We start from the raw sequence: 25,539 nt of genomic DNA, 5'->3' as shown, positions 1-25,539 counted from the left end.
CTGTTCCCTGTGCCCCAGGGTTCTCTGCCAGGTTAGAGGGCAAGAAGGGGTGGTGAGAATGCTGGGCACTGCTGAGCTGAGCCTCCCCATTCCAACCATGTGGTCTTTGTCTCCAGAGCTCCTATATTCTGAGGTAGCTTCCAGAACCAAGGCCATATCCAGGCTTTTACTTCCAAACCCTGTCCCATCCCAGGTAGGAACCAGGGGAAGACTCTGGTGTCCAGGGGGTGGGGGATAGGAGTGTATAGCACCTGGGCAACCTATGCCATATTCCTGCTATTGCTTTCTGCAGGTCCCAGTGACTCCTGAGGTACCAAGCTACGACAGGGTCTGGCAGAGTGCAGCCTGGGGCTCAGACAGCAGTTTGACTTTAGGCAGCAGCCTGAACTCTGACCCTCAGCCCTGCCACAGCTCCATAGTTAAGGTTAGCCAGCACTACTTTCTGGAGTTTAGCTCAACAGTACAGATGTTGCTAACCTGCACTCCTTCTTCCAGTTGTCCCCTAGTTCCTTATCCTCTGACCCACTCAGGCCCCACCCTGCACACCAGCCTTCAGGATTCGTGTCTATTGGGGATATAGAATACAGAGAGCAGTGTGCACCCGCCAGGTCCACTGAGCTTCCTAGACACCCAGTAGTAACCCTACCTTTTCTCCTACAGACAACCAACACAGAGGTGATAGAAGACTGTTTCTTCTCCAGCCTACAAGAGTGAGATACAGGGCCTGGAGGGGAGCCCTGGGTCCCTCTCTCATCCCTGAGGTAAGTCTGGGTCTGTCCCTGCCCCACATTTGCCCAGAATGGATCTGCTGGAGGAGATCACGGTGGAGCTAAGGAGCAGATGCCACCTTGAAGACAAGCCCAGCCTCAGCCCAGCATCTGGCTCAGATTCCCAGAATGCTCACAGCCCTTCCTGTAGACCAGAGCCCTCCAGGAGGAACATGTGTCTTCCTGCACTGTCTTCTCCAAAGCAAAAAGTGATTTCCCATCCATGCTTACACAAGCAACCCTAATTAAATTCAGTGGATCACCAAAACAACCAAAAAAAAGTAAAAGAGGGACTAGTTGGGAAGAGGTTCAAGGAGAGGGAGAGGAGACAAGAGAAGGTAATGGGAGATAATGTGATCAAAATATATACATGTATAAAATTGTCAATAAAATACATTTTAAAGGGTGAAGCTGTGTCTGCCTGCTTCTTCACTCACTCAGTCTGGCCCCAATAGCCTCGGTTCTTCCATTTTTATTCATGAATGTTGTCAGGTTGTTTAGAGGGACACATGGGGAGAGGTGGGTGGTAGTTGTACACCCCCCCCCCGTGCAGAGGGCAGGACAGGCTGGAGGTTCCTGGAGGGAAAGGGAGGGCAGGGTGTTTTACCAGGCCCCTTCCCCAGATTTGTGCAAGGACCCCCAGGGTGGAGGTAGGGGATGGGCACACCCTACAGCTCAGGGTAGGGATACCATGATTTTCCACATCAGAAACAAGTTACAAAGTTAGAAACCTATGGTGGGGTGGAGAGCTCAAAATACAAAACAAGGATTGAGTTGAGCCAAGACCCAGCGGGAGCCTGGGGAAGGGAGGAAAGTCCTTCCAGGCCCTAGCTCAGCAGTAGCTTCGGGTCTGGCCCTCAGAATGCAGGGACCAACTAGGTGTAGGATAAGGGGGAGGGGGACCAGCCCCCTCCCCTCTCTGACCCCCATTTCTGTACAAAGACCCTCGGTGGAGTTCACCCCCCCTTCCATAGGCTGGTGGGGCAGCCCTGTAGAGTAGGAGAGGCTCAGGGGAGCCCCAGGGTCCAGATACCCTATGGGGGGCGTGGGGGCCCCAGGGAGCCCTTTGCTTCTGGGGGAGACGGGGGACAGGGGGCCCAGGATCTGAACGGCTGCGGGGGTGGGCAGGAGGGGAGGAGGAACTAGAAGAGTTGGGCGAGGGGCCCCTGGGCCCCAGAGCTAGGTTGACATAGAGAGGCTCAGGCTGAGTTGAGCGCCGGGCAGGATGCTGCGGGGCTGAGTGGCCAAGGTGTGCAGGAGGAAAGCAGGAGGGGGGTGATGGGTAGCTAAGGAGGAAGTCGGGGGACCTATGGAGTGGTGGCGACTGGCCAAGCATGCCATATGAGGCATTGAGCCTATCAGAGGGCATGGAGCGAAAGGGACTCCAGGACCTTCTTGGGCCAGCGTAGGAGGCCCCCTCCCCTGCCCCAATCTCATAGTGCAGGCTCTCTCCCTTGTCCAGCGCTGCTGAGGGGCCCAGGGAGTTCCTCCAGACTGCGGCTTGGGAGCTGGGTGAGAAGGAGGTGGGGCCTAAAGGATATAAACCTGGTTTGGGGACTCCAAGGTAGGGTGGCAGGCACTCCCGAGGGGGTGAGAAGAAGCCAGGTGTAAGACTTTGTGAGGGGACAGAATATGGGGACTGGGCTGCCATCTCTGGGGCATCCCTGTATGTCTCACCTGCCCTGAGCTGGGCACTGATCTGGGAAGAGCCTCTGAGTCCCCTCCTTGAAGTCCCCAAGGGCCGCTGGCTCCTCATCAGACTCCCATCACTTTGTTGCCTTGGGAGGTAGGGTGGGGGACCGGGGGCCCAGGCACCTGGGTGGGCTATGGAGTGAGGGGGTGGCCCACTCCCCAAAGTCTCCACAGGCTCCCCACCCACCTCCAGTGACAGAGACCGGCAGAAAGGGGAGCCAGGAGCAGGTGGGGTGCTCTCCTGCTCCTGTTGGCTCTGTTGCTCAGCCACCTGCTGAGCCCGCTCAGCTAGGGCCAAAGCCATGAGACGTGCTGGGTTCTTGGGGGGTGGGGGTGGGGCCCCACCAGGGCGCAGGAGGGACAAGGGCGGGGACAATGGTGCATCTGTGCCAGGGCCTACAACAAAAGGAATGGGAAAACGTTATCTGGGTCTTGGGGCAGCCTCAAGGACTGGCCAAATGAGGTGGACTGAGACTTACTATGTTGGCCCTGAGCTCCCCGCAGACCAGGTGGGGCCAGCTTGCTGCTGATCTCTTGTTGGCAGGTGTCACTCAGCTGGGCCTCAGCTCCACGAAGCAGCAGGGGAATGAAATGAGGACGTAGGCCTGGGCCAGGGCTGAGAGCTGGTGTTGGGGTGACTGAGGCAGGGGAACCCCCAGCCCCCAATAGTTCCAGGACAGCGGGTGGCACTGATACAGCCAGGGGCTCTGAAATATCCAGGGTAGTAGGTGAAGCAGGGTTGGTAGGTCCATGGGATGAGAGGGCCTGGGGGGTCGCCCGAGGTGGGAAGGCAGAGGCAGGGGCAGGGGGTGCTGGGCTGGCAGGAGGTGCAGGATCCCCTGGGGTGGGGCTGCTGCAGCGAAAGGTAAGGGGATCAAAGTCGAGTCCCCGAAGGCCCTCCAGGCAGCGGGGTGGGCTGAAGTCCAGTTCATCACCATCATCTAGCCAGGCTGAGGTGCGATGTGAGGGAGACCCCGAGAGTGGCCCTAGGCCAGCTGCTGAGGACTCAGAGGAGGAAGATGAAGAGGAACTTGAGGATGAGGAGGAAGAGGAAGAGGACAGGCTCTCACAGGAGCCAGCAGGCGCTGGGCCTACGGGGAAAGCGTCACTGCTAGAGTGGGGTCTCCTCAGCCGGTGTAGCCTCTGGAGGCCTGGGGAGGGGCAGAGAGGGATGAGAACTTTACAGACCTGTCAACAAGGACATGGCAACACTCAAAAAAGAAGTGGGGAAACAATGAAGTGGCACCTCTGTAGAGAGGCCCCCAGGCTGTGAACGGGAAAGAGCTATGAGCATGACAGTGACAAGACTTAATGCACACTGTGAGGTGGCCAGATGGGACAACCCTCCCTGTAAAGCCATCAGCTGGGCTCTGGTCCTATCAAGCTGTATGTGTGGACTCTACTGGACAGCAGCTTCGCTCCTGGGCACATGGCAGAGGCAGGGATTGCTGAGACACCAAACCCATGTGATTAGGAAGGGGATTCACACACCGACCCGAGAGGAGTGGGAGGTGCTGAGCCACACCTGCCAGTTTGTAATGGCATGGTGAGTGAAGGTCAAGTGGCACATACAGCACACTAGCTTCTTCCTGTGGTGCCCATGTACACTTTCAAAGCAACTAAAACTGAACAACAGGGAATTCATACACGTGCCTGTACATGACCAAACATCTGACGTGACAGGATGATGGCCAGCAAGTTTAGATGATGCCTCTGGTGGGAGCAGCAGGTGGGAGAGGGAGAGGCTCTCTTGGGTAAGGTACTAGGGTGCATTTAGTTGTGCCCAGAAAGTTTGTGGGTGCTCATAATATTAAATGTTCTTCAGAAGAATAAATGAACAAAACACTTGTATAGCCCAGTGAGTAAGTACACTGTGTAGATAAAACGAGACTCATTATCCCTGAAGTCTAGGTTTTAATATTTTACTCTGGTAAATAGCTCTCACACCCATGCTTATGCAAGCAACCCCAATTAAACTCCTTGGGACCAAAAAAGGGAACATGAAAGTAGTAGGGGCCCAGTTAGGAAGAGGAAAGGGTTTAGTGGGAGGGGATAAGAGAAGGTAATAGGGAGTGAATTTGATGAAAATACATTATATATTATATTATATTATATTATATTATATTTTCAAAGTCCTTATAATTCCAGTTTACAAAAGGCTAAGCTAGGAGGATTAAGACAGTTGAAGACTAGTCTGGGCTACGTAGCAAGACCCTGTCTCATTTTTTAAAAAAGTTAAAAAACTGGGCTGGAGAGATGGCTTAGCGATTAAGCGCTTGCCTGTGAAGCCTAAGGACCCCGGTTCGAGGCTCGGTTCCCCAGGTCCCACGTTAGCCAGATGCACAAGGGGGCGCACGCGTCTGAAGTTCGTTTGCAGAGGCTGGAAGCCCTGGCGCGCCCATTCTCTCTCTCTCCCTCTATCTGTCTTTCTCTCTGTGTCTGTCGCTCTCAAATAAATAAATAAATAAATAAAAATTAAAAAAAAAAAGTTAAAAAACATCTGAGACCACCTTCCAAAAGTAAAACACAACAAATTAAAAAAAAAAAAACAACAAATTTAAAAGCAAAAAACCTCTAATAAAAATGATAAAATTAAAAAAAAACAGTGAAACCAGTGTTTCAGTTACTCCCAGCTTGGCTTGGGCAAAGAAAGGACCCAGCCTCTACTCACCAGCCCCGCTGGCCTGAGACGACAGAGACTCCTCGCTCTTGGCAGATCTCAGGGTGACTGTGTCAGGTCTGCTGCCTGCAGGAAGAGGTAGGTCACTCTCAGCACAGATTACATGCCCCAGGCCCCTCCTGCCACACTACTATGCGGGCCTCTGACCTGAAGGCTGCGTAGGTGCCCGGCTGCTCCCTAGCCAGGGCAGGGGCTTCTTGCGGGGAATGCTGGGACCCCTGCCCAGAGCAAAGAATGTCTTCCAACTGCTACCCCCTGGCTTCCGCTGTTTCTCCCCTCTTTCCCTTTTCCTCCTGTGGTTTGGGTGAGAGACAGGAGGCAGTCTTGAGGAACCAGGGCCTCTAGGCCATGCTTCCCCTCCTCCAGAGTCCCATTCACCTTTCCACAGGTGAGTCTGGGGCCTTAGGAGTGGTGGGCTCCATGGGTGTTCCCAGGCGGCCCTGTGTTCGAGCCTGGGCTTCCTCCAGAGTCAGCAGGCGGGTGGAGGGCCCACTACCAGCGAGGGACTTGGGCCTGGGGAGGAGGCAGCGGCCTGGGGAGGTCAGAAAAAGTCAAATTATCAGCTTTGGGCTATTTGAGGCCACAGGCAAAGCCAAGCTCCACAGCCCAAGCTCCGGCCCGCAGCATGCCCACCCGGGCTGGCAAGGCAGGGGGCTGGCGTGGATCAGGCGGGAACTGGGGGCGGGGCAGCAGGCAGGTGAGGAGGAAGGGTGCGGCAGAACGAGCTGATGAGGAGGCAGCTCCCAGCAGCCAGCAAGGGCAGCGGCTCTGGTCAGTTACCTCGGGCCAGAGGGCCCTCCGTCGAGCTGAGTCCTGACTGGGCTGGGGTCCCGGGCGGGACAGGGACTCTGGGCAGGGCCCGGGCGGGGTCAAGTCTGGGGACCTCCCACTTCCTCCCAGGTGGACCCAAGGCCCCAACCGCCCCTAGGAGCTATAAGGGGTGAAGGAAGAACGGCGTCCTGGCCAAGAAGTGGGGATCCTGAGCGTAGGAGCTGAAATGAGAAGGAGGGGGCGCGGGAGGGACGGGCGGGGTGGGGTCCTCAAGGAACCGGGAGGAAAGTCCAGCTTCAGTGGAGTAAGGGTAGGGCAGGGAGCCCACTTGCCCTCCCACTGCAGCCCTGACACTGAGGGGCAGTAGCCAGGATGTCAGGGGTGGGGCTGGGCATACCTGCAGGGTCTAGGCCAGCCGAGGTGAAGGTGTCGCTGAACAGGACCTCCACGTGGGTGAGCAGGAACTCCACCACTACTGACTGCACACGGACCTCCCTGAAGGCTGCCGCCCCGCCCAGCCCCACAGACTCCAGCTCCATGGACCTGGAGGTGGAGAAAGCAAGGTCATGGACCTTAGCCGAGTGGGCAGTGTGAGGTGCCAATGGAAGAGACAACCACTCTGAGCTTCTTGAACTGGTCTCAGGACTGGGCTTTCAACCATTCTGCCCATCTTCCCCTCCTGCCAGTGCATTCGCAGGTGCTGTCTTGGTCCCTCTCCTCCTTCCACACCCACATTCAATGTGTTAGCCAACTATAGGTTCACCTCCAAAACCTGTGGAGTTTAACTCTTCTCCCCTATGTTACCTCCATCCAGCCTGGTAACATTTGGATAAATGGTCCCCAAAGGCCAATGTGGTAAGACTTAGTCCCCAGGATGTGCTTTAACAGGTGAGGCCTGGTGGTCTTTATTTAGATCTTTATTTTTCTCAGGAGAAACACTCTCAAAAGTAATTACAGCGGTGTGGGGAAATGGCTCTATAGTTAAAGGTGCTTTCTTTTTTTTAATATATATTTTTATTTATTTATTTGTTTGACAGAGAAAGAGGGAAAGGGAGAGAGAGAGAGAATGGGCATGCCAGGGCCTCCAGCCACTGCAGATGAACTCCAGACACATGTGCCCCTTTGTGCATCTGGCCAACATGGGTCGTAGGGAATCGAACCTGGGTCCTTTGGCTTTGCAGGCAAACGCCTTAACCGCTAAGCCATCCCTCCAGCCCACTTTGTTTTAAAGGTATGTGCCACCATGCCCCCCCCATGCCTTTATTTAATTTATTTGAGAGAGAGAAAGAGACAGAGAATGAGCGCTCAGGGCCTCCAGCCTCTGCAAATGAACTTGACGCATGGGCCCCCTTGTACATATGGCTTATGTGGGTCCTGGGGTCCTTAACCACTAACCACCTCTCCAGCCCAATGGTGCTTTCTTGCAAATGCTGGCCCTGTGTTCAATTCCCCAGTACCCACACAAGGCTATATGAAGTATGCATCTGGAGTTTGTATGCAGCAAGAGGCCCTGGAACGAACATACATACTCACTCACTCTGTCTCTCTCAAATAAATAAATGAAAAAAATATATATATATAATTTTTTTGAGGAAGGGTCTCGTTCTAGCTGAGGCTGACCTGAAATTTACTATGTAGCCTCAGAGTGGCCTTGAACTCATGGCAATCCTCCTACCTCTGCCTCCTGAGTGCTGGGATTAAAGGTGTGTGCCACCAGGCCTGACTTGAGCAAATATTTTTTAGAAGATAATTATGGGACCCTGGATCCCTCTTAATTATTTGTGTCCTGGTCATGAGCTGTACAATTTTATTTTGCCACACGCCCAAATAGGGATAGTTTGCTCATGGACTGAAACCTTTAAAGAGGTGAGCCAAAATAAACCCTCTCTCTTTATAAATTAACTATCTTGGGCAATTTGTTACAATGATTGAAAGCTGGCTATCACACTGGCCCAGTCTCCATGCCCTTCCACACTGACCTTACAGCAGCTTCTTAGGGCCCTCCTCCTGTCCCTGCCTCCACTGTGGCCAGAAGGAGTCTGTATACCCAAGTCAGGTCAAGACTTCCTAGGTCAGAGGCCTGCCCTGGCTCTACTTCCAGCTTTAAGTATGATCTGTCAGTCTGGTCTGTCACCTCTGTCTGACTACATCATCTCTTCTCACTTCCTCCCTTTTCCCTCCCTCCCTCCTTAAGTTGCAGCCTCACAGCCCTCCCTGCTGTTCCTCCCAAGCACAGAGAAGGCCCCACCTGCCTGGGGTTTGCTCTCTGCTCCATCTGCTTACAGTTTGCTTCTTCTCAGACCTGCCCTGCCCCATACAGGTCTTCATTCACAATTCACCTTCTCAATGCACGCACTCCTCCTGTCTTGTATTTTAAATTGTAGATCTCTGCTCTAATCTCTTTTTTGTTCATCTTCCCTCACGCACTTCTTATGCCTACCATCTAATCTACCAACTTTTACCTTTTTTATTTTTTAAAATATTTTATTTTTATTTAGTTATTTGACAAAGAGAAAGAGGGAGAGAGAGAATGGGCACACCAGGGTCTCCAGCCTAGCTATTTCATATGAAGTCCTCCAGACAGAAGCCTTGCCTATCTCAGTGAGCAGCAAAGCCACCTAGGCTTACCCTGCTCCTGTGCTAACAAGACTTCCTGAAGCCTTGTCTGCTGACCTAGTAATTGCCAAGTGCTGCACCTCCCCTTCCTTGGTTTATACTGTTCTCTCTGGCATTAGACATAATTTTGGTCCATTTCCTCCATATGCACTAGCTGTAGGAGGGCAGGGCCTTGCTCTCTACTGTGTGCCCATTGATGGGACTGGGGCCTGGATCGTAGGAGGTAACTGATTTAAAAACTTATCCAGAGCTGGAGAGAAGGCTCAGAGGTTAAAGGCATTCACTTGCAAAGCCTGATGACCTGGGCTTGATTCCCCAGTACCCACATAAAGCCAGATGCACAAAGCAGTGCATGGAATTCATTTGCAATGGCTGGTGGCCCTGGCACTAGATCTAGACACACACTCTTTCTCAGAAATAAACTAATTTTTTTTCAAGGTAGGGTCTTACTCTAGCCCAAACTGTCCTAGAATTCCCTATGTAGTCTCAGGTTGGCCTCAAACTCACAGCAATCCTCCTACCTCTGCCTTCTGAGTTCTTGAATTAAAGGCATGCACCACCACACCTGGAAGATATTTTTATTAAACAAATTAAAATTAAAAAAGGGCTGGGGGCAGGCTGAAGAGATGGCACTTGCTTTCAAACCCTGACAGCCTGGGTTCAATTCCCTGGTAACCACATTAAAGCCAGATGCACAAAGTGGCATATGCATCTGTAGTTCCTTTGCAGTGGCAGGAGGCCCTGCCGCACACATACTCTCTCTGACTCTGTGTCTCTATCTCTCCCTCTCTCTGTCAAATAAATAAATTTAAAATACATATATGCATATATATGTGTATATATATATATTTAATTTTCAAGTTAGAGTCTCACTCTGGCCCAGGCTAACCTGGAGTTCACTATGTAGTCTCAGGGTAGCCTCAAACTCACAGAGATCTTGCTACCTCTGCCTCCTGAGTGCTAGGATTAAAGGCATGCACCACCATGCCTGGCTCAAAAGTATTTTTAAAAAAGGGCCTGGGGGGCACATGCATCTGGAGTTCGTTTGCAGTGGCTAGAGGCCTTGGCACACCCATTCTCTCTCTTTCTCTTTCTCTTTCTCTCCCCCCCCCCCCGGGTTAAATTAACTAATTAAATAAAAAATTTTTTTAAATTAAAAAAAAGGGCTGGAGAGATGGCTCTGTGGTTAAGGTGCATGCCTGCGAAGCCAAAGGACCCAGGTTCAAATCTCCAGGTCCCACGTAAGCCAGATGTACATGGTGGCACAGGCATCTGGAGTTTGTCTACAGTGGCTAGAGGCCCTGGCATGCCCATTCTCTCTCTCTCTCTCCTTCTCTCGGTCTCTAATAAATAAAAATAAAAATAATCTTTAAAAAATAATTAAAAAAGGGGTCTTGGGCCAGGTGTGGTGGTACATGCCTTTAATCCCAGCATTCGGGAAGCAGAGGTAGGAGAATCATCATGAGTTCAAGGCTACCCTGACACCAAATAGTGAATTCCAAATCAGCCTGGGCTAAAGTGAAACCCTACTTCAAAAAAACAAAAAAACAAACAAAAAGGGCTTGGGAGGGCTGGAGAGATGGCTTAGTGGTTAAGGTGCTTGCCTGCAAAGCCAAAGGACCCATGTTCAATCCCCCAGGACCCAAGTAAGCCAGAAGCATAAGGTGGTACATGGGTCTAGAGTATGCTTGCAGGAGCTAAAGGCCCTAGTGTACCCATTCTCTCCATTTTTCTCTCAAAATAAATTTAAAAAACATTTTTTAAGGGGCTAGGAAAATGGCTCAGTGATTAAAAGTGTTTGCTTGCAATGATGGCCCAGGTTTGATTCCCCAGTACCCACATAAAGCCACACACACAAAATGGTGCATACATTCTGGAATTCATTTGTAGTGGCAAGAGGCCCTGGTGTGCCTGTACTGTCTCTTTTAAATAAATAAACAAACATTTAAATTTTAAAAAACTATTTTATTTTGTTCTTTTGTTTTTTTCAGATAGGTTCTCACTCTAGTACAGGCTGACCTGGAATTCACTATGGAGTGTCAGGGTGGCCTCAAATTCACGGTGATCCTACCTCCTCTGCCTCCCAAGTGCTGGGATTAAAGGCATGTGCCACCACACCTGGCTACATATTTTATTTTTGAGAGAGAAAGAAAAAGAGGCAGGTGGCTGGCAAAAAATGGCTGAGTGGTTAAGGCATTTGCCTGTGAAGCCTAAGGACTCCAGTTCGATTCCCCAGGACCCACATAAGCCAGATGCATAAGGGGGCACATGCGTCTGGACTTTGTTTACAGTGGCTAAAGGCCCTGGCATGACCATTCTCTCTTTCTCTCTATCTGCCTCTCTCTCTCTCTTTCAAATAAATAAATTAAATATTTTTTAAAATTAAAAAAAAAGAAAAAGAAAAAGAGGAAGATAGAGAATAGGTATACCAGGGCCTCTAATCACTGTAAACAAACTCCAGGTACATGTGCCACCATGTGCATCTGGTTTACATGGGTCCTGGGAAATCGAACTTGGGTATTTAGGCTTTGCAGGCAAGTGCTTTAACCACTAAACAATCTTTCCAACCCCAGTACCCACATAAATCAGATGCACAAGGTGGTGCACATGTCTGGAGTTTGTCTGCACTGACTAGAGACCCTGGCATGCTCTAATCTGCCCCTCTCTCTCTCAAATAAATAAATAAAAGAGGGCTGGAGAGATGGCTTAGCAGTTAACACACATGCCTGCAAAGCCTAAGGACCCAGGTTCAAGTCCCCACTATCAAAGTAAAGCCAGATGCATAATGTGGCACATGTGTCTGAAGTTCGTTTGCAGTAACTAGAGGTCCTTGTGTGCCCATTCTCTATCTATCTGCCTCTTTTTTCTCTCCCTGAAATAAATAAGTAAAATATTTAAAAATAAATAAATTAAAAAAATATGTTTAAAAAACTTACTGAATGAACAAACAAACAAAAATTGGCAGGGAGGCTGTGGAGTGACCTGAGTTCTGCCTCAAACTGGGAACAGAGAGGGACAGATTGATGAGATGCCAGCTTACCGTAGCAGGTTAGGTGCCCAGACAATGGCCAGGTTACGGGCATGCATGCTAGTGTTGGCACTGTGTCTTGCCATGCGGGCCAGGTGCCTCAGCAGGTACTCCAGGGTCCTAGGGTCAAAGCAAAGGAGGAGAGCTGAGCCTCAGCTCCCTGCACCATAGCTCTTCCCTGGTTCCTGCAGGCTTACCTGTAGTGTGGTGGGGGCAGCTGTTGGATGACATCATGAACTCGCACCAAGCGCTCCTCCTCTCCAGGCACTGACATGGCCTCCTGAGATAGGGACAGTCATGACGGTGCTGGGCCAGATGCAGGTTGGCCCCTGCTGCCCTGACCAGCCCCCTTACTCACGCTGAACTTCCCATAGAGCTGGTAGGTGAGCAAAGGGTTGGGCAGCTCTCGGAAGTAGAGCTTGCAGAGGGAGGACACACTGTGAATGTCCTGTAGGAAGGCAGGGCCAGATAGTTCAGGGATCCTCTCGCTGTCAAACTCATGCCTGAGACCAAGAGATCAGGGAAAGGCACGCTCAGCTCAGCCTGGCTCACCTGGCCATGTCCTCTAGCCCTGCACTCAAGTGCCTCTGTGTGTCTGTAACCCCAGGCCATACAAGTGGCTATCCAGAGAGGGAACCTTATTGAACTTGCCAACAACCCCACACAGCAAAAACAAAGGGGCCCTATTTTAGAAAGGGAGGCACTGAGGCTGCCATGTTCCCACCATGTACCAATGCTGTGCTTTCTCCTGGCTTTAAGCAGTCACTGGAAAATAATGGCACAGTGCTTCTGCTTTCTATTCTCTAATGGGTCCTATACCCACAGCTCAGGTCAAGACCTGCCCACTAGCTGGGTGTGGTGGGTGTGGTGGTGCATGCCAGAACTTGGGAGGTAGAGGTTGGAGGATTGGTATGAGTTTGAGGCCAACCTGAGACAACATAGTGAATTCCAGGTCAGCCTGAGCAAGAGTGAGACCCTACCTCGAAGAAGAAAAATAAAAGGACCTGCCCACTGGGACATTATTCCTGCTCTTGCTGCTTCTTCACCTTCCTGCTCTCACCTATGGCCTCTGTCAGCACCAATTCTTGTTCTTTTCTGTCCCACCTGTATGCCGTTATACTTCCTGCACACAAAGCCTTCCAATGACTGCCCCTCAAATCCTGACAGTTATCAAAAAGGCCTGTACAGGTCTGCAGGCCTGGCTCAGGGGTAGAGCACTTTGTCTAGAATCCACAGTGAGGTGCTGGGGGCATGGCTCAGAGGTAGAGCACTTGTCTAGAATCCACAGTGAGGGCTGAGGGTGTGGCTCAGAGGTAGAGCACTTGTCTAGAATCCACAGTGAGGGGCTGGGGCCATGGCTCAGAGATAGAGCACTTGTCTAGAATCAAGAGTGAGGAGCTGGAAGCCGGGCATGGTGACATACACCTTTAATCCCAGCATTCAGGAGGCAGAGGTAGGAGGATCACCATGAGTTCAAGGCCACCCTGAAACTACAGAGTGAATTCTAGGTCAGCCTGAGCTAGAGTGAGACCTTACCTTGAAAAAACAAAACAAAACAAAAAAAAGAGTGAGGGGCTGGGAGCATGGCTCAGGGGTAGAGCACTTGTCTAGAATCCACAGTGAGGGGCTGGGGGCGTGGCTCAGAGGTAGAGCACTTGTTTAGAATCCATAGTGAGGGGCTGGGGGTGTGGCTCAGAGGTAGAGCACTTGTCTAGAATCCACAGTGAGGGGCTGGGGGCGTGGCTCAGAGGTAGAGCACTTGTCTAGAATCCACAGTGAGGGGCTGGGGGCGTGGCTCAGAGGTAGAGCACTTGTCTAGAATCCACAGTGAGGGGCTGGGGGCGTGGCTCAGAGGTAGAGCACTTGTCTAGAATCCACAGTGAGGGGCTGGGGGCGTGGCTCAGAGGTAGAGCACTTGTTTAGAATCCATAGTGAGGGGCTGGGGGTGTGGCTCAATGGTACAGCATTTGCCCAGGAACCTGTGGGTTCCAACCCCAGTACCACAAAGCCACAGAAAGGCCCTACACATGTTGGCCCACGACTCTCCACATCCACTGTCTCCTGAAGCTTTCCCCTTTCCACAACTGCTCCTTCTATTTTCACAGGACATAATGACTACTCTCTCACTGCTCTTCCCATGAGGCCTCTGTGCCTCTACTGCTCCTGAACGTTTTCCTCCCTCCTGGATTATTGTTGTTGTTTTCAAGGTAGGCAGGCTTGGAAATCACTCTTTTTTTTTTTTTTTTTTTAGACAAGGTCTCATACCCCAGGCTTGCCTCAAACTCACTCTGTAGCAAAAGACGAGCCTCTGGCTCCCAAGTGCTAGGATGAAGCTGTGGGACACAGCCTGGCTTCCCTCCTAGTTATGATGAGCCTCCTTAATCTAGTTGATTTTTCTCCACAGTGCTTGTCACTTCTGTAAACTCTGGCACTTTGTTTTTCTCTCCCTCTAACAGCCGAGCTCCTGAGGCCAGGGGCTCTGGTTGTCTCATTCACTGCTGTGCTCCAAGAGCTAGAGTAGGTCTTGGCATGTGGCAACATCAATGAAGACTGACACCTCTGCTTGGGCACCAAAGGTCAGTTCTTCTCTGACCTTTCAGCTTTAGTTGGGGCTTCACCTGCCTGGCCATAACTTTGGCTCACCCCTACACTGTGCCCTCCTAACTCCCAACCACTATGAACCTGACCTATAGCACAGGGGTAGAAGGAAGGGTGCTTGTAAACACCATGGAAGGAAGTGATGTATGGAGGGCCTCACCGCAGTCTCTGGATGTTGGAGGACACGCCTGAGAGCCGGTAGATTCCATCCACCACTCCGTGGGCCTCGATAAACTCGGAGCAGCAGCGCAGCACCTGGGGCACTGGAAGAAATCAGCGGCAGGGTCAAGGCCGGCAGCCACATGCCTACCGGAAAGCAGAGTGCTCAGGGCTTTAGCCTCACCATCCTGGCCCGAGTTGCTGAGGTGCTCTCCAAGATCACAGCCAAACACCCTTTGCCGCAGAATTCCTCGCTGGCGCAGCCGCTGGCGAGAGGGGCGTGAGCGCATGAAGGTTCGAAGGAGCCCAGCCAGCTTCCCACGGGGCCGGGGCACAGCTGTGGAGGTAAAGATAGACCACCTGGAGTCAGCAGAGCCATACACCCATACACTTGGTGAGGCAGGAGGCCCAGATCAGACCCCTGGTTTCTATTACCTGAGGTCAGAGAAGAGATACCCTGGGGAGCTGGGATGCCACACAGGGGACCATCAGCATCTGTGGGGTGGACAATGGGTAGAAAGGATGGGTGGTAGGTAGAGGATGTAGGGGTTGTCCACTCTCCACAGCACTTACCCGCCTTCAGGCCAGGACCTGGCCTTTCTGTGAAAAGTTCCACACACTCACTGGGGAAGAAACCGACCTGAGGAAGGATCAAATCAGTGGCTAAGCACTCTAGCTGGCATAGTATTCCTATTCCACATGTCCATCCCAAACCCCGCTTACCTGGAAACCCCGCTTGCCCCGCCACCAGCTCCGATCCTCTGTGGGTGGCATGTCAATCACCGAGACAATGTCTCCCACCTGGGAGCAGGGGAGGGAGGGGCAGGTCAGAAGGGCAGAGACATGGAAAGCCCAGCTGGAGTCAGCTCCTCCAGAGCCTCACCTCAAAGGAGAGTTCATCTGGTGCCTGTGCTGTGTACCGCTTGACCACGTGGGCAGCAGCCACTGCAGGGATGTTAAGTGAGGCCTCCTCGCTGAGAAGCAGGCGCCGACCATGGTTGTCCAGCTGAAACGGAGGGAAGATATGGCAAGGAGTGGTCAGAAGATGTTAATAAAGGTAGACAAGGTTCTTGTATGCCCACCATCCAAGAACCTCTGTCACTTAGAGCTACTGGCCAAACATCTAGATTTCTGTCCCCTTTGAAAAATAAAACAATCACAGCAAAATCACCTCTTTTCCCCCACCCCTAACCTGTCCAGAACTTCCCTGTTCCAAAAACTTTCCATACATCTCAGTACCTCCATAGTAAATACTGCACACTTATTTGTGTTTGTTTTTGATTTTGTGTTTAGTTGTTGTTGTTTTAAATTTTTTTCTGAGGCAGGGTCTCACTCTAGCCCAGGGTGACCTGGAACTCACTCTGTAGCCCCAGGCTAGCCTTGATCTCACAGCAGTCCTCCTACTTCTGTCTCCCAAGTGCTGGGACTACAGGTGCACACCACCACACCTGGCTCTTAAATGCTTTTTTGTTTTTCTAAAACATATTTATTTGTAGATATTTTTTCCTGATTTTTTTTTTTTTTTTTTTTTTTTTTAGTAAAAAGGTTGTATTCTTATATCTCCTTTCCCCCACTCCAATTCTGTGAGGGTCTTCCTCTGTAGGGTTATTGGTATTCATTGTGGGAATCAAGTGGTATCAGTCTCTATGGGGGGCATATTTATTTATTAGAGAGAGAGAATGGGTGCACCAGGGCCTCCTGCTGCTACAAACTCCAGACACATGCACTACTTTGTGCACCTGGCTTTATGTAGGTGCAGGGAAATCAAGCCTGAGTTGTCATGCTATGCAAGCAAGTTCCTTTAACTGCTGAGCCATCTCTCCAGCACAAGTTTACTGTTTAAGCCATTCTCAGTTAGGTGTACTGTGAATTACAACCCAACCTATTTCTGTATAGGTATCACACCCTAACCGATTGTGCCACTGGAGCTCCTGAACCAACCTATTTCTAATGGGTATACCTTTAAATCACTACAGCCCCATTAACACACACACACATACACACGCACACGTGCGTGTTCTTTTTCTTTCTTTCTTGCAGGCATGCACCCACACAGACACTAAAATATCAATCTTCCCCTCTGGCTTTCTATTCTGTGCCCACACACACTCCCAGAAGGCTTCTGTGCCTCAGATACCCCGTGCTCAATCCTAGTTCCAAGTTCTTGTGCTGGACCCACCTCCATCCAGGTGAGCACAGGCCCACAATTGAGGTTGCTGTCCACCAGTCCTGACAGGGTCTCCAGGTACTGCAGCAACAGTGGTACCAGCATCTAGGGACAGGTTGGCAAGGGGGACTTTTGAGAGGAGACATGGAGTTATCCCACTGCCCTCCTATAGTGCCCTAGCTCATCTCTCTGCTGGGCTGAAATTCAACCCAAGATGCCCAGGCATAGCTTAGCTGTTAGGTGTTCTAGAATATTGTCATTTCGAATTGAAAATAAATTAGATTTTTAGCTAAAAAAAAAAAGAAAATACATTAGACCAAATTCAAGAGGGCAAATGACATGGATATGTTGACTTTTCCCTGACTCCCAAACTAAAGGTACACAACAGAACCCTTGGTATTTATTATTTTTGTAAGGTTTTTCCATCCATTTTGATTGGCTGGAACTCAGATGTATATATATATATATGTATGTATATATATATATATATATATATATATATATATATATACACACACATATATATATATGTATGTATGTATGTATGTATATATGTGTGTATATATATAATACACACACACACACACTTGAGAGCAACAGACAGGCAGACAAAGAAAGAGGCAGATAGAGAGAGAGAATGGGAGCACCAGGGCCTCCAGCCAGTGCGAACAAACTCCAGATACATGTGCCACCTTGTGCATCTGGCTTACATAGGTCCTGAGGAATTGAGCCTAGACTGGGGTCCTTAGGCTTCACAGGCAAGCACTTAAGCCATCTCTCCAGACTGGGACTCAGTTTTTAATTTTTAAAACTTTTGTTTATTTTGCAGGGTGTGGTGACACACACCTTTAATCCCAGCACTTGGGAGTTTGAAGCCACACTGAGATTACAAAGTAAATTCCAGGTCAGCCTGGACTAGAATGAAACCCTACCTTGAAAAAAAAAAAAAAACACAAAGAAAAAAATAAATACATTGAGAGATAGACAGTGGAGAGAGAGAAAGAGGCAGAGAGAGACAATGGGCACACCAGGGCCTTCAGCTGCTAGGAACTCCAGACACAAGCACCCTGTGAGCATGTACAACATTGCATACTTGTGTCACTGCATCTGGCTTGTGTGGGACCTGGAGATTCAAACAGGAATTCTTCAGCATCACAGGCAAGCGCCTTAACTGCTAAGGCATCTCTCTAGCCCAAGATTTTGTTTTTGGCACAAGGGTCTTTGTAAATAATCCTGGCTGGCCTGGCACCTGTTACATAGCTTAGGTTGGCCTCAAATTCATGGAAATTCTCTTGCCACAACCTCCCAAGTGCTGCGATTACAAGTGTACATCACCATGTCTATTTTCTTTAACAATTTACCCACTGATGAGGATACTGATGGCTCAGGCAGGGACTGAAACAACAAGTAGATTACCTGGGCAGCCCTGGCGCCCTCTGGGGGTGGAGGGAGCTCTGGAAGGCAGGAAAATCTCCGGTCAAATATGCACCGGTGGAGGTGGGCATCCAGGGAACGGAAGTCATCATAACTTCGAAGAACTGGCCAGGAGCGGCCCTGTGGGGTAAGTAGAACAGAGGGAACAAGCCCATCACATCAAGCTGAGAACTATGGTTGTCAGTTCCTCAAGATGGATGAGAAGCAGTGGAGGCCTTACCTGACAGGTCACCTGCACTCCAAATACCAGCTCATTCTCTCCAGAGAGGCTGGGGCCTTCACGCTCTGGAGACAGCAGGAGCTGCAGAGGAAAGCACAGACCCAGGTGAGGGCCTTGCTCTTGTCCAGGCCTCATCTTTCTCAAGGGGCACTATGCAGGGATGGACCTGTGTTCCTCTTCTGGACTTCCCTAAGGACTGGGCCTGGTGATGTCACTATCTGGTACAGAGCCCTAGCACAGAGCAGACACCTAACAAAAACTTGCTGTGGAGGACCAAGTTAAAGAACAATGAATGGGTGAGCAGCCCTCTCAGCTTGAAGTTTCTGACTCCAGCTAGTGACTGCTCAGCTAGGAAGGCAGCCAGGCTCAAAGATGACAGCTGTTCATGTTTCCACCTGGAAGGAATCCCCCATACCTGAATGTGGCCAAAGTCAACGTTCTCATAGTGGAAATGGGCACAGTCAGCCAGCCGGGGAAAGGGACCTCGAGGAGCAGAGAGCCTGGGAGATAGGTGGCAGACACATTACCACCAGCTTTTTCCTAAGGCCACCTTCCCTTCTAAGCTAAGCCTTCCCTCTACCTCCCCTCACCTCTTTCCAGGCTTCCCCTTCACACTGGGGCCCCCAGCAGGGGGTAAAGGCTGCACTGAGCCCTCCCCTGGGCCATCCAGACTGTCAGTGCTGCGGGCCTGTAGAGCAGAGAGAAGAATCAGAGGCCTCCAGAGGCAGGAGCAGAGACAACAGGAGCATTGTTATCTGTCAGCCTAGGCCTAGAGGGCAGGTGCCTCCATACTCTAGTCCTGTAGTGGGGAAGAAGGGTCAGTCAGCAGAAGGTGAGGGCTGTGCTGAAGACATGACCGCTTCCTGTGTGGTCTGGGGGTTTCCTCCTGGAGGAGCAGGGACCAAGGGTGAGAGAGAGAGCATGCTGATCCTGTTTGTCCCTGTTCAAGACACTTTTATAGTCACTGCAGGGTACATTTACCTCCTGCCACTGTCCTGAACCTTCACAGCCCACATCTCGGTTTTCTTTCTAACCCCTTCTCTCCTGCCACTTCTTCACAAGTGCCAGGATTATTTTCACAAAACACAAATGTGAGAGCCGGGTGTGGTGCACTCAGGAAGCAGAGGTACGTGGATCACCCTGCATTTGAGGCTGCTCTGAGACTACATAGTTAATTCCAGGTCAGCCTGGACCAGAGTGAGACCCTACCTCGAAAACAAAACAAAACACAAAACCCACAAAGGTGACCCTGTTTCTCCATCGATTCTGCTTAGATCACTCTCATGTCTTCAGGATGAAGTGGGGCTTCTCTAGACTGATACTTCTGCCTCTCCCCCATTTCTCCATCATTGCCTGGCCCCCAATCTCAGAGCATTTAAACTTGTCAGAGTCTGGCAAAAGTACCACCTTGTTTCCCTCTACACTTTGTGGTGTGGTGTGCATGCCTGTTTGTATGTGTGTGTGTGTGTGTGTGTGTGTGTGCGTGCACACGTGTCAGATGCAGGTGCAAATCTGTGTGGATGTAAGTGGAGGCAAGAGGTCAACTTAATGTGTCTTCCTTAGTTGCTCTCCACCTTAGTTTTTTGTGAAGGTTTCTTGCTGAACCAGTTAGAATAACTGGCCAGCAAGCCCTAGGGATCCTCTGTCTCTGCCTTCCAGAGCTGGGATAACAGGAGTGTGCTGTCATGCCTCCTAAGCATTTTTGTGGGTGCTGGAGATCCCAAGTCAGGGCCTCAGGTTTTCATGGCAAGTACTTTACAATGAGCATCTCCCCAGCCCACCTCCACATTTGCAATGACTATTTTTGGCCTGGCACCATTGTTCCTACCCTGTCACTAGGTTCTCTTTGCCTCATCCCTCGTGTCTCAACACACGTGTTCTCCTACAGAAAGCCAGCTCTGTCCCTTTAAGCTGTGCCAGGCATCTATGTCCATCTTCTGAGCTTCCCCATCCCAGGCTCCATGATTCTACCTGAGCTCACCCATCACATCGTTGTGTACTCTGAGGTGTCAGACCTCCCCAGGGTGGGGCGCCCCCCCCCCCAAATGGCCAGTTCAGAAATGAACAGAGACTTGCTCTTTACAACATTCCTGTCTGGGTCCCCAGTACCCAGTGTCAGCCCAGGGGCACAGCAGAGGCTGAAGAACATCTGAAGAATAAATTAACCAGCTGCCAGACTAAGATGCAAGGGACTGCTAGACTGGGTTTCTCCCTCCTCCATGTCCCTGCAACCCCGCATTCATCCCTGGGTCTCACCCTCAGAGTCTGTCCCCTGCCAGCCCATGAAGCTCCCCAAGGCAGGATGGGATCTGACTGTCTCTGTGCCTGGAGCATGGGGCCTGCACAGAGGAGGTCTCAGTGAATGTCTGTGGAGTGAGGGAATGAATGGATGAATGAACAGGAGCAGTATGATGGGAGAGGGAGACTGGGAGGAGGGGAGATTAGGACAAGGAGATGGAGAAGACCCAAAAAGACCAAGTGGAGGCACAGCGCTGGCTTCTCGGGGGGAGTCCAGGAGGGCAAGGGGAGCTGGGGGTGGGTCAAGGCGAAGATAAAGGTTTAGAAGGATGGCAGGTGGAAGGATCGAGACAGACTGGAAATCGGATGAAAATGAGGGAGAAGAAAAGGGTCAGACTGGGATGGAGCACGGTGGGGGTGGGGCTCAGGAAAGGACGGGGCTGTCCGAGGGAAGGGGCGGTGAGGATGAAGATGCTGGGCCGAGGGTGCTGGTTTCCAGGGCGCCCAGCAGACGCCGGCGGGAGGCCCCTGGGGGTGCGGGTCGTGCCCTGGACCAGCCCTTCCCTCAAGCCTGGGTCCTCCGCCCGTGTCAGCTCCGCTCAAGGCGTGGAATGGGGAGCGCGCCGAGGGGGCGGGGTCGAGGGGCGCGCTCGGCCCGGGACCGGGTCAGGGATAGCGGGAGAGGGAGAGAGAGAGAGAGAGAGAGAGAGAGAGAGAGAGAGATGAGAAGGGGCCCGCGACGAAGGGTGAGGGGCGGCTCGGGCCACGGGCTCGGGCGGGGCCGGGGGCGGGGCGCGCAGGGCGGGGCCGCGAGCGGACGGACGGACGGACGCGCGGACGGACAGACCGACGGCCGCGGGGGCCCGCCTCACCACCATGGTCGCCGTAGCCGTCTCAGGCCCCGACGGCGTTCGAGCCCGGGTCCGTGGTCCTCGCCGCTGCCGCCGCCATGGCGACACAAAGGGGAGGGCGCGAGGCGCCAGGCCCCGCCCCTAACGGCTGCCCGCGGCTCCGGCGCGCGCCCCGCGCCGCTGGGGGAGGGGAGCGCGGCGCCGCTCCTCATTGGCTCCACGCTTGGCTGAGGGGGCGCCCCGCCCACCATTCGACGGCTGATTGGCTGCGTCTGGGGCTCCACCCTCTCCCCAAGTTTGACAGCGCCACGCCCATGGCGGCTTGGCATTGGCTGACAGCGGCCTCCCGAGACACACCCTCCGTTCTTTATGCTCCGCGGCCCACGCGGCTCACTCGCAGCGGTGCGGGACCCTGAGGTCCCGGCTCGGTAGCCACTCTTCTCACAGTCCTCGTCGGATTCTCCCACGGCTTCAGGGCCCCGGTTCCATTCCTCCAAGTCCCGGTCCTCGGGGCCCACCCTGTCGGTCCTGGTGCTGACCCCGCCCACCAAAGGCCGGAGGGCGCTCCGCCCATGTTCGTGTTTTCTTTGCTTCGCGCACCCAGCCTGTGATGCGAACCTAAGCGCTGGGCACTTGGCCTCGCCCTGCCCATGGCACATTTTCCTTGACTCCATTTTCCTTGACTCCAGCCAGAACATTCATGCCTCCCAGAAAACCAGTTCTAGGCGTTTCTGCAAATGATTGAGCCGTGCCCAGGCAACGCTGTAACCACACCCTTTCTTAGAGGATGCTTTCATTGGTCCTACCCTCAGCAGGGCCCTCACTCCAGAGGCCATGTCCCTAGCGCATTCATCCAAAAACTGCCATTATTTAATTCCTAGGCACAGAAATAATCAAGACAGGGAAAACTACACCTTTATCCACACTGAAGCTCAAAAGCTAGTGAGAACTGGGTGCGGTGGCACAAGCTCGTAATTGCAGCCCTGAGATAGAAGCTGGAAGATGAGGATCTGGCGGACTACGGGGCTCAAAATAGAAACAATGGGAGTAGTAGCGCACACCTGCAATTCCAGCCCTCAGGAGACTGGGACACAAGGATCTCAATTTAAGGCCTTCAAAGCAATCCTGGGCTACATAGACACTGTCTCAAACACACACACACATACACACACACGCGCACACACGGCCATCTCGCTTTTGCCCAACGTGGTGGTGCATGCCTTTAAAATCCTAGCACTCCGGAGGCACAGATAGGAGGATCTCCACAAGTTCGAGGCCACCCTGAGTAAATCCCAGGTCAGCCTGGGCTAGAGGAAGACCCTACCTCGAAAAAAAAAGTTAGTGGGAAAGGACAATGAGTAAAATATAAATATTCTGTGTTCAGTTCTATAGAGAAAAGCTAATCAGGTGTTGGGGAGAACGAACGTTGAAGAAAACTCATCATTTTATTTGTGTGTGTGTGAGAATGGGCGCACCAGGGCTTTCAGCCACTGCAAACAAATTCCAGATGCATGCACTCTCTGGTGCACCTGGTTTATATGGTTCCTGGGGAATGGAACCTGGGTCCTTTGGCTTTGCAAGACAGCTAAGCCATCCCTCCAGCCCTCATCATGGTTTTCTGCAATGTTGGGGATGTCACATGATAGGTAAATGCTCAACCACTGAGCTCCACCTCCCAATCCCAGCTACTTACTTTGACATTGACTTTGGTAACCTCATTTCTGTTACAGCAGTAACCTCCCTGGTGCTGGGATAAAATAACCTCCAACCAGAAGCAGCTGATGGGAGGGGTTTAAGTCAGCTTACAGTCTTGAGGGGAAGTTTCATCATGGCAGGAAAACATGACAGAGACTGGCATCTCATCTCATCACAGCAGCTGGGAAATAGCAGCTGCAGCAGTGAGCTAGCTAGCATGAGAAAGGGGGAGCTCTAGCACCTTTTAAGTGTGCCCTACTCCAGCAAGGCTCTGTCTCCCAAACTGCCAACAGCTAGGGACCAGACACTCAAAACACATGAGGCTCAGCATCACTGTAGCGTGGGGCTCCCTCACTGCTCAGTGGCAGGATGTTTCAGGGATAAGGTGTGTCAGTTGCTGACCATGTGGGTCAGTAATGAAAAGTAGATCTCAGCTGTGGAATCTCCTGTAAGTGCCTCAGCATAAGTCCAGAAGATGCTCATGGGAAAGGGAATCCTCTTCCCCTCCCCCCCCCCAGGTAGGGTCACACTGTAGCCCAGGCTGGCTTGGAATTCACTGTGTAGTCTCAGGGTGGCCTTGAACTCACAGTGATCCTCCTACCTCTGCCTCCCAAGTGCTGGGATTAAAGGCGTGCACCACCACGCCTGGCTAGGAAAGGGATTTTACCCAAGAATTGTACAGTGGCTTGGCATGCCGCGTGAACCTGAACTTGAGGTTTAGTCTTGAGTTTGTGTCCGTGTCCTGCCTTGTCTAGTTGATTAGGAAACATTTGAGCTGTGCCATTAGATAACCAACTGTATGGCTTCTCCACAGTGGAAAAGATGCTGAAGGAATGATGGCAACAAGGGAGGGGGACTGGGAAATAGCTGGACTGACTGGAGGAGGCAGTAGCCCGAGGTACTGGGATGTGACTCAAGGACTGTATAGTGTGTGGCGTCTGCAGGTCTAGGAAGATACTGTGGGGCAGCCCAAAGGTTCTGAGGTAGAGGTGCCGAGCCCAGCCTTCCCTTGACCTCCGCCACACACTGAGATGGGGTCGTCTTTAGGGGCGTATCTGATACCATGTCTTGCCATCATTTTGAAACTGAAAATGGGTCTTCTGAGCTCAAGCCAAAGCAGCGCATCGGCAGCTGTGGCACATTGTATCCCAGAATTTCTCCTAAAGGCAAACTGTAGGTTTTGCCTCGTTCCTTTGTATTTAAAGTTGCACTTGTTCACCTAACCAGTGTTTACAAAACCCTGTGGTTGGGGTGCTTTTTCTATAATAAAATACTATCGTTTGTGTGTGAAAAAAAAATGAGGCTATGGGTGACATTCAAACGACAACAGACACGACAGAATTCATCACAGTGATTTTTATGCCATTGCAATTTTAAAAAAATATTTTATTTAACAGCCAGGTGTGGTAGTGCACACCTTTAACCTTAGCACTCGGGAGGCAGAAGTATGAGGATCGCCATGAGTTTGAGGCCACCCTGAGACTACATAATGAATTCCAGGTCAGCCTAGGCTACAGCAAGACCCTATCCCAAACCCTCCCCCCACAAAAATATTATTTATTAGAGAGAGAGAATGGGCACACCATTGCCTCTAGCCACTGCAAATGAACTCCAGACACATGTGCCACCTTGTGCATATGGATTTCCATGAGTACTATGGAATCAAACCTCGTTCCTTAGGCTTTGCAGGCAAACAACTCAATTGCTAAGCCATCTCTTCAGCCCTGCCACTGCCTTTTCTAAAAAAAAAAAAAAAAAAAAAAAAAAAATGTTATTTGAGAGACAGAGAAATAGAATGGGTGCACCAGGACCTCCAGCCACTGCAAATGGATTCCAGATGCATGTGCCCCCCTTGTGCATCTGGCTTACATGGGTCCTGGGGAACTGAACCTGGGTCTTTGGCTTTGCAGGCAAATGCCTTAACTGCTGAGCCAGCTCTCAAGCCCAGACTATTGCCTTTTTTTTCTTATTTTGTTTGTGTTTTTAATTTTTTTTTATTTGAGAGAGAGAATAAGAGGCAGAGAGGGAGAATGGGCATAACAGAGCCTCTAGCCATTGCAAACAAACTCCAGACACTTATGACCCCTTGTGCAACTGGCTTATGTGGGTCTAGGGAAATTAAACCAGGGTTCTTAGGCTTCACAGGCAAATGCCTTAACCACTAAGCCACTTCCCCAGCCCTTTTTTTTTTTTTTTTTTTTGAGGTAGGGTCTCACTGTAGTACAAGCTGACCTGGAATTCACTATGTAGTCTCAGGGTGGCCTTGAAGTCACAGATCCACCTACTTCTGCCTCCTGAGTGCCAGGATTAAAGGTGTGCGCCACGCCCAGCTCGGCCATTGCCTTTTGATGGTGGTTTGTTACCTGGCCACAGTAATTAGGATAGCCCTTGTCTATGTGTTTCATTGTAAGCGTGACATCCTTAGGAATCCCTCTCAACCAGATTGGCTTGTCAGCATGAACACTTCGCGTTGCTTATGTCTAAACAGCTATTTCCTTCTTGTTGCTTTCACGTAATGTGTGGGTTGTTAAAAAAAAAACTGAATACAAATATTTACCCACATGGTACCTGCTGTTAGAAATCAATGCTAACCCTTTTCATGAATACAGATATCCAAACAATC

The 25,539-nt window shown here is 51.3% G+C and overlaps 1 protein-coding gene across 5 annotated transcripts; it reads right to left on the bottom strand.

Annotated features, from left to right (window-relative positions):
* Positions 1–1,223: 1,223 nt before the first annotated feature.
* Positions 1,224–21,354, bottom strand: Arhgap33 (Rho GTPase activating protein 33). 5 transcript variants are annotated; one of them, XM_045154869.1, is made up of 23 exons: positions 21,243–21,335; positions 20,389–20,471; positions 18,723–18,820; positions 18,548–18,632; positions 18,133–18,213; positions 17,895–18,032; positions 16,491–16,583; positions 15,195–15,317; positions 15,035–15,112; positions 14,885–14,951; positions 14,747–14,806; positions 14,496–14,648; positions 14,313–14,415; positions 11,913–12,057; positions 11,752–11,834; positions 11,567–11,674; positions 6,308–6,453; positions 5,518–5,671; positions 5,287–5,432; positions 5,131–5,205; positions 2,939–3,610; positions 2,445–2,855; positions 1,224–2,297 (listed from the first exon to the last, which is right to left on the bottom strand). In XM_045154869.1, the coding sequence occupies exons 2-23, from the start codon at positions 20,464–20,466 to the stop codon at positions 1,600–1,602; spliced, it is 3,795 nt and encodes a 1,264-aa protein (XP_045010804.1). In that variant the 5' UTR covers positions 20,467–20,471; positions 21,243–21,335; the 3' UTR covers positions 1,224–1,599. The 5 variants fall into 5 exon arrangements, with proteins under 5 accessions (XP_045010804.1, XP_045010801.1, XP_045010800.1 ...); XM_045154866.1 differs by having other exon boundaries at positions 1,224–2,855; positions 20,389–20,498; positions 21,243–21,354; XM_045154865.1 differs by having other exon boundaries at positions 1,224–2,855; positions 21,243–21,334.
* Positions 21,355–25,539: the final 4,185 nt, after the last annotated feature.

This window comes from Jaculus jaculus, chromosome 7 (genome assembly GCF_020740685.1).
Source record: "Jaculus jaculus isolate mJacJac1 chromosome 7, mJacJac1.mat.Y.cur, whole genome shotgun sequence".
NCBI classification, from domain to species: Eukaryota; Metazoa; Chordata; class Mammalia; order Rodentia; family Dipodidae; genus Jaculus; species Jaculus jaculus.
This window is presented reverse-complemented; position numbering and strand designations above follow the sequence as displayed.

Coding starts and splice junctions, on each gene's coding strand:
- Arhgap33 (XM_045154866.1), bottom strand. CDS start 20,466: ATGCTCCAGGCACAGAGACAGTCAGATCCCATCCTGCCTTGGGGAGCT. Junction 18,633..18,722: donor AAGGGGAAGCCTGGAAAGAG/GTGAGGGGAGGT, acceptor CCTATCTCCCAG/GCTCTCTGCTCCTCGAGGTC. Junction 11,675..11,751: donor CTGCCCCCACCACACTACAG/GTAAGCCTGCAG, acceptor CTTTGACCCTAG/GACCCTGGAGTACCTGCTGA.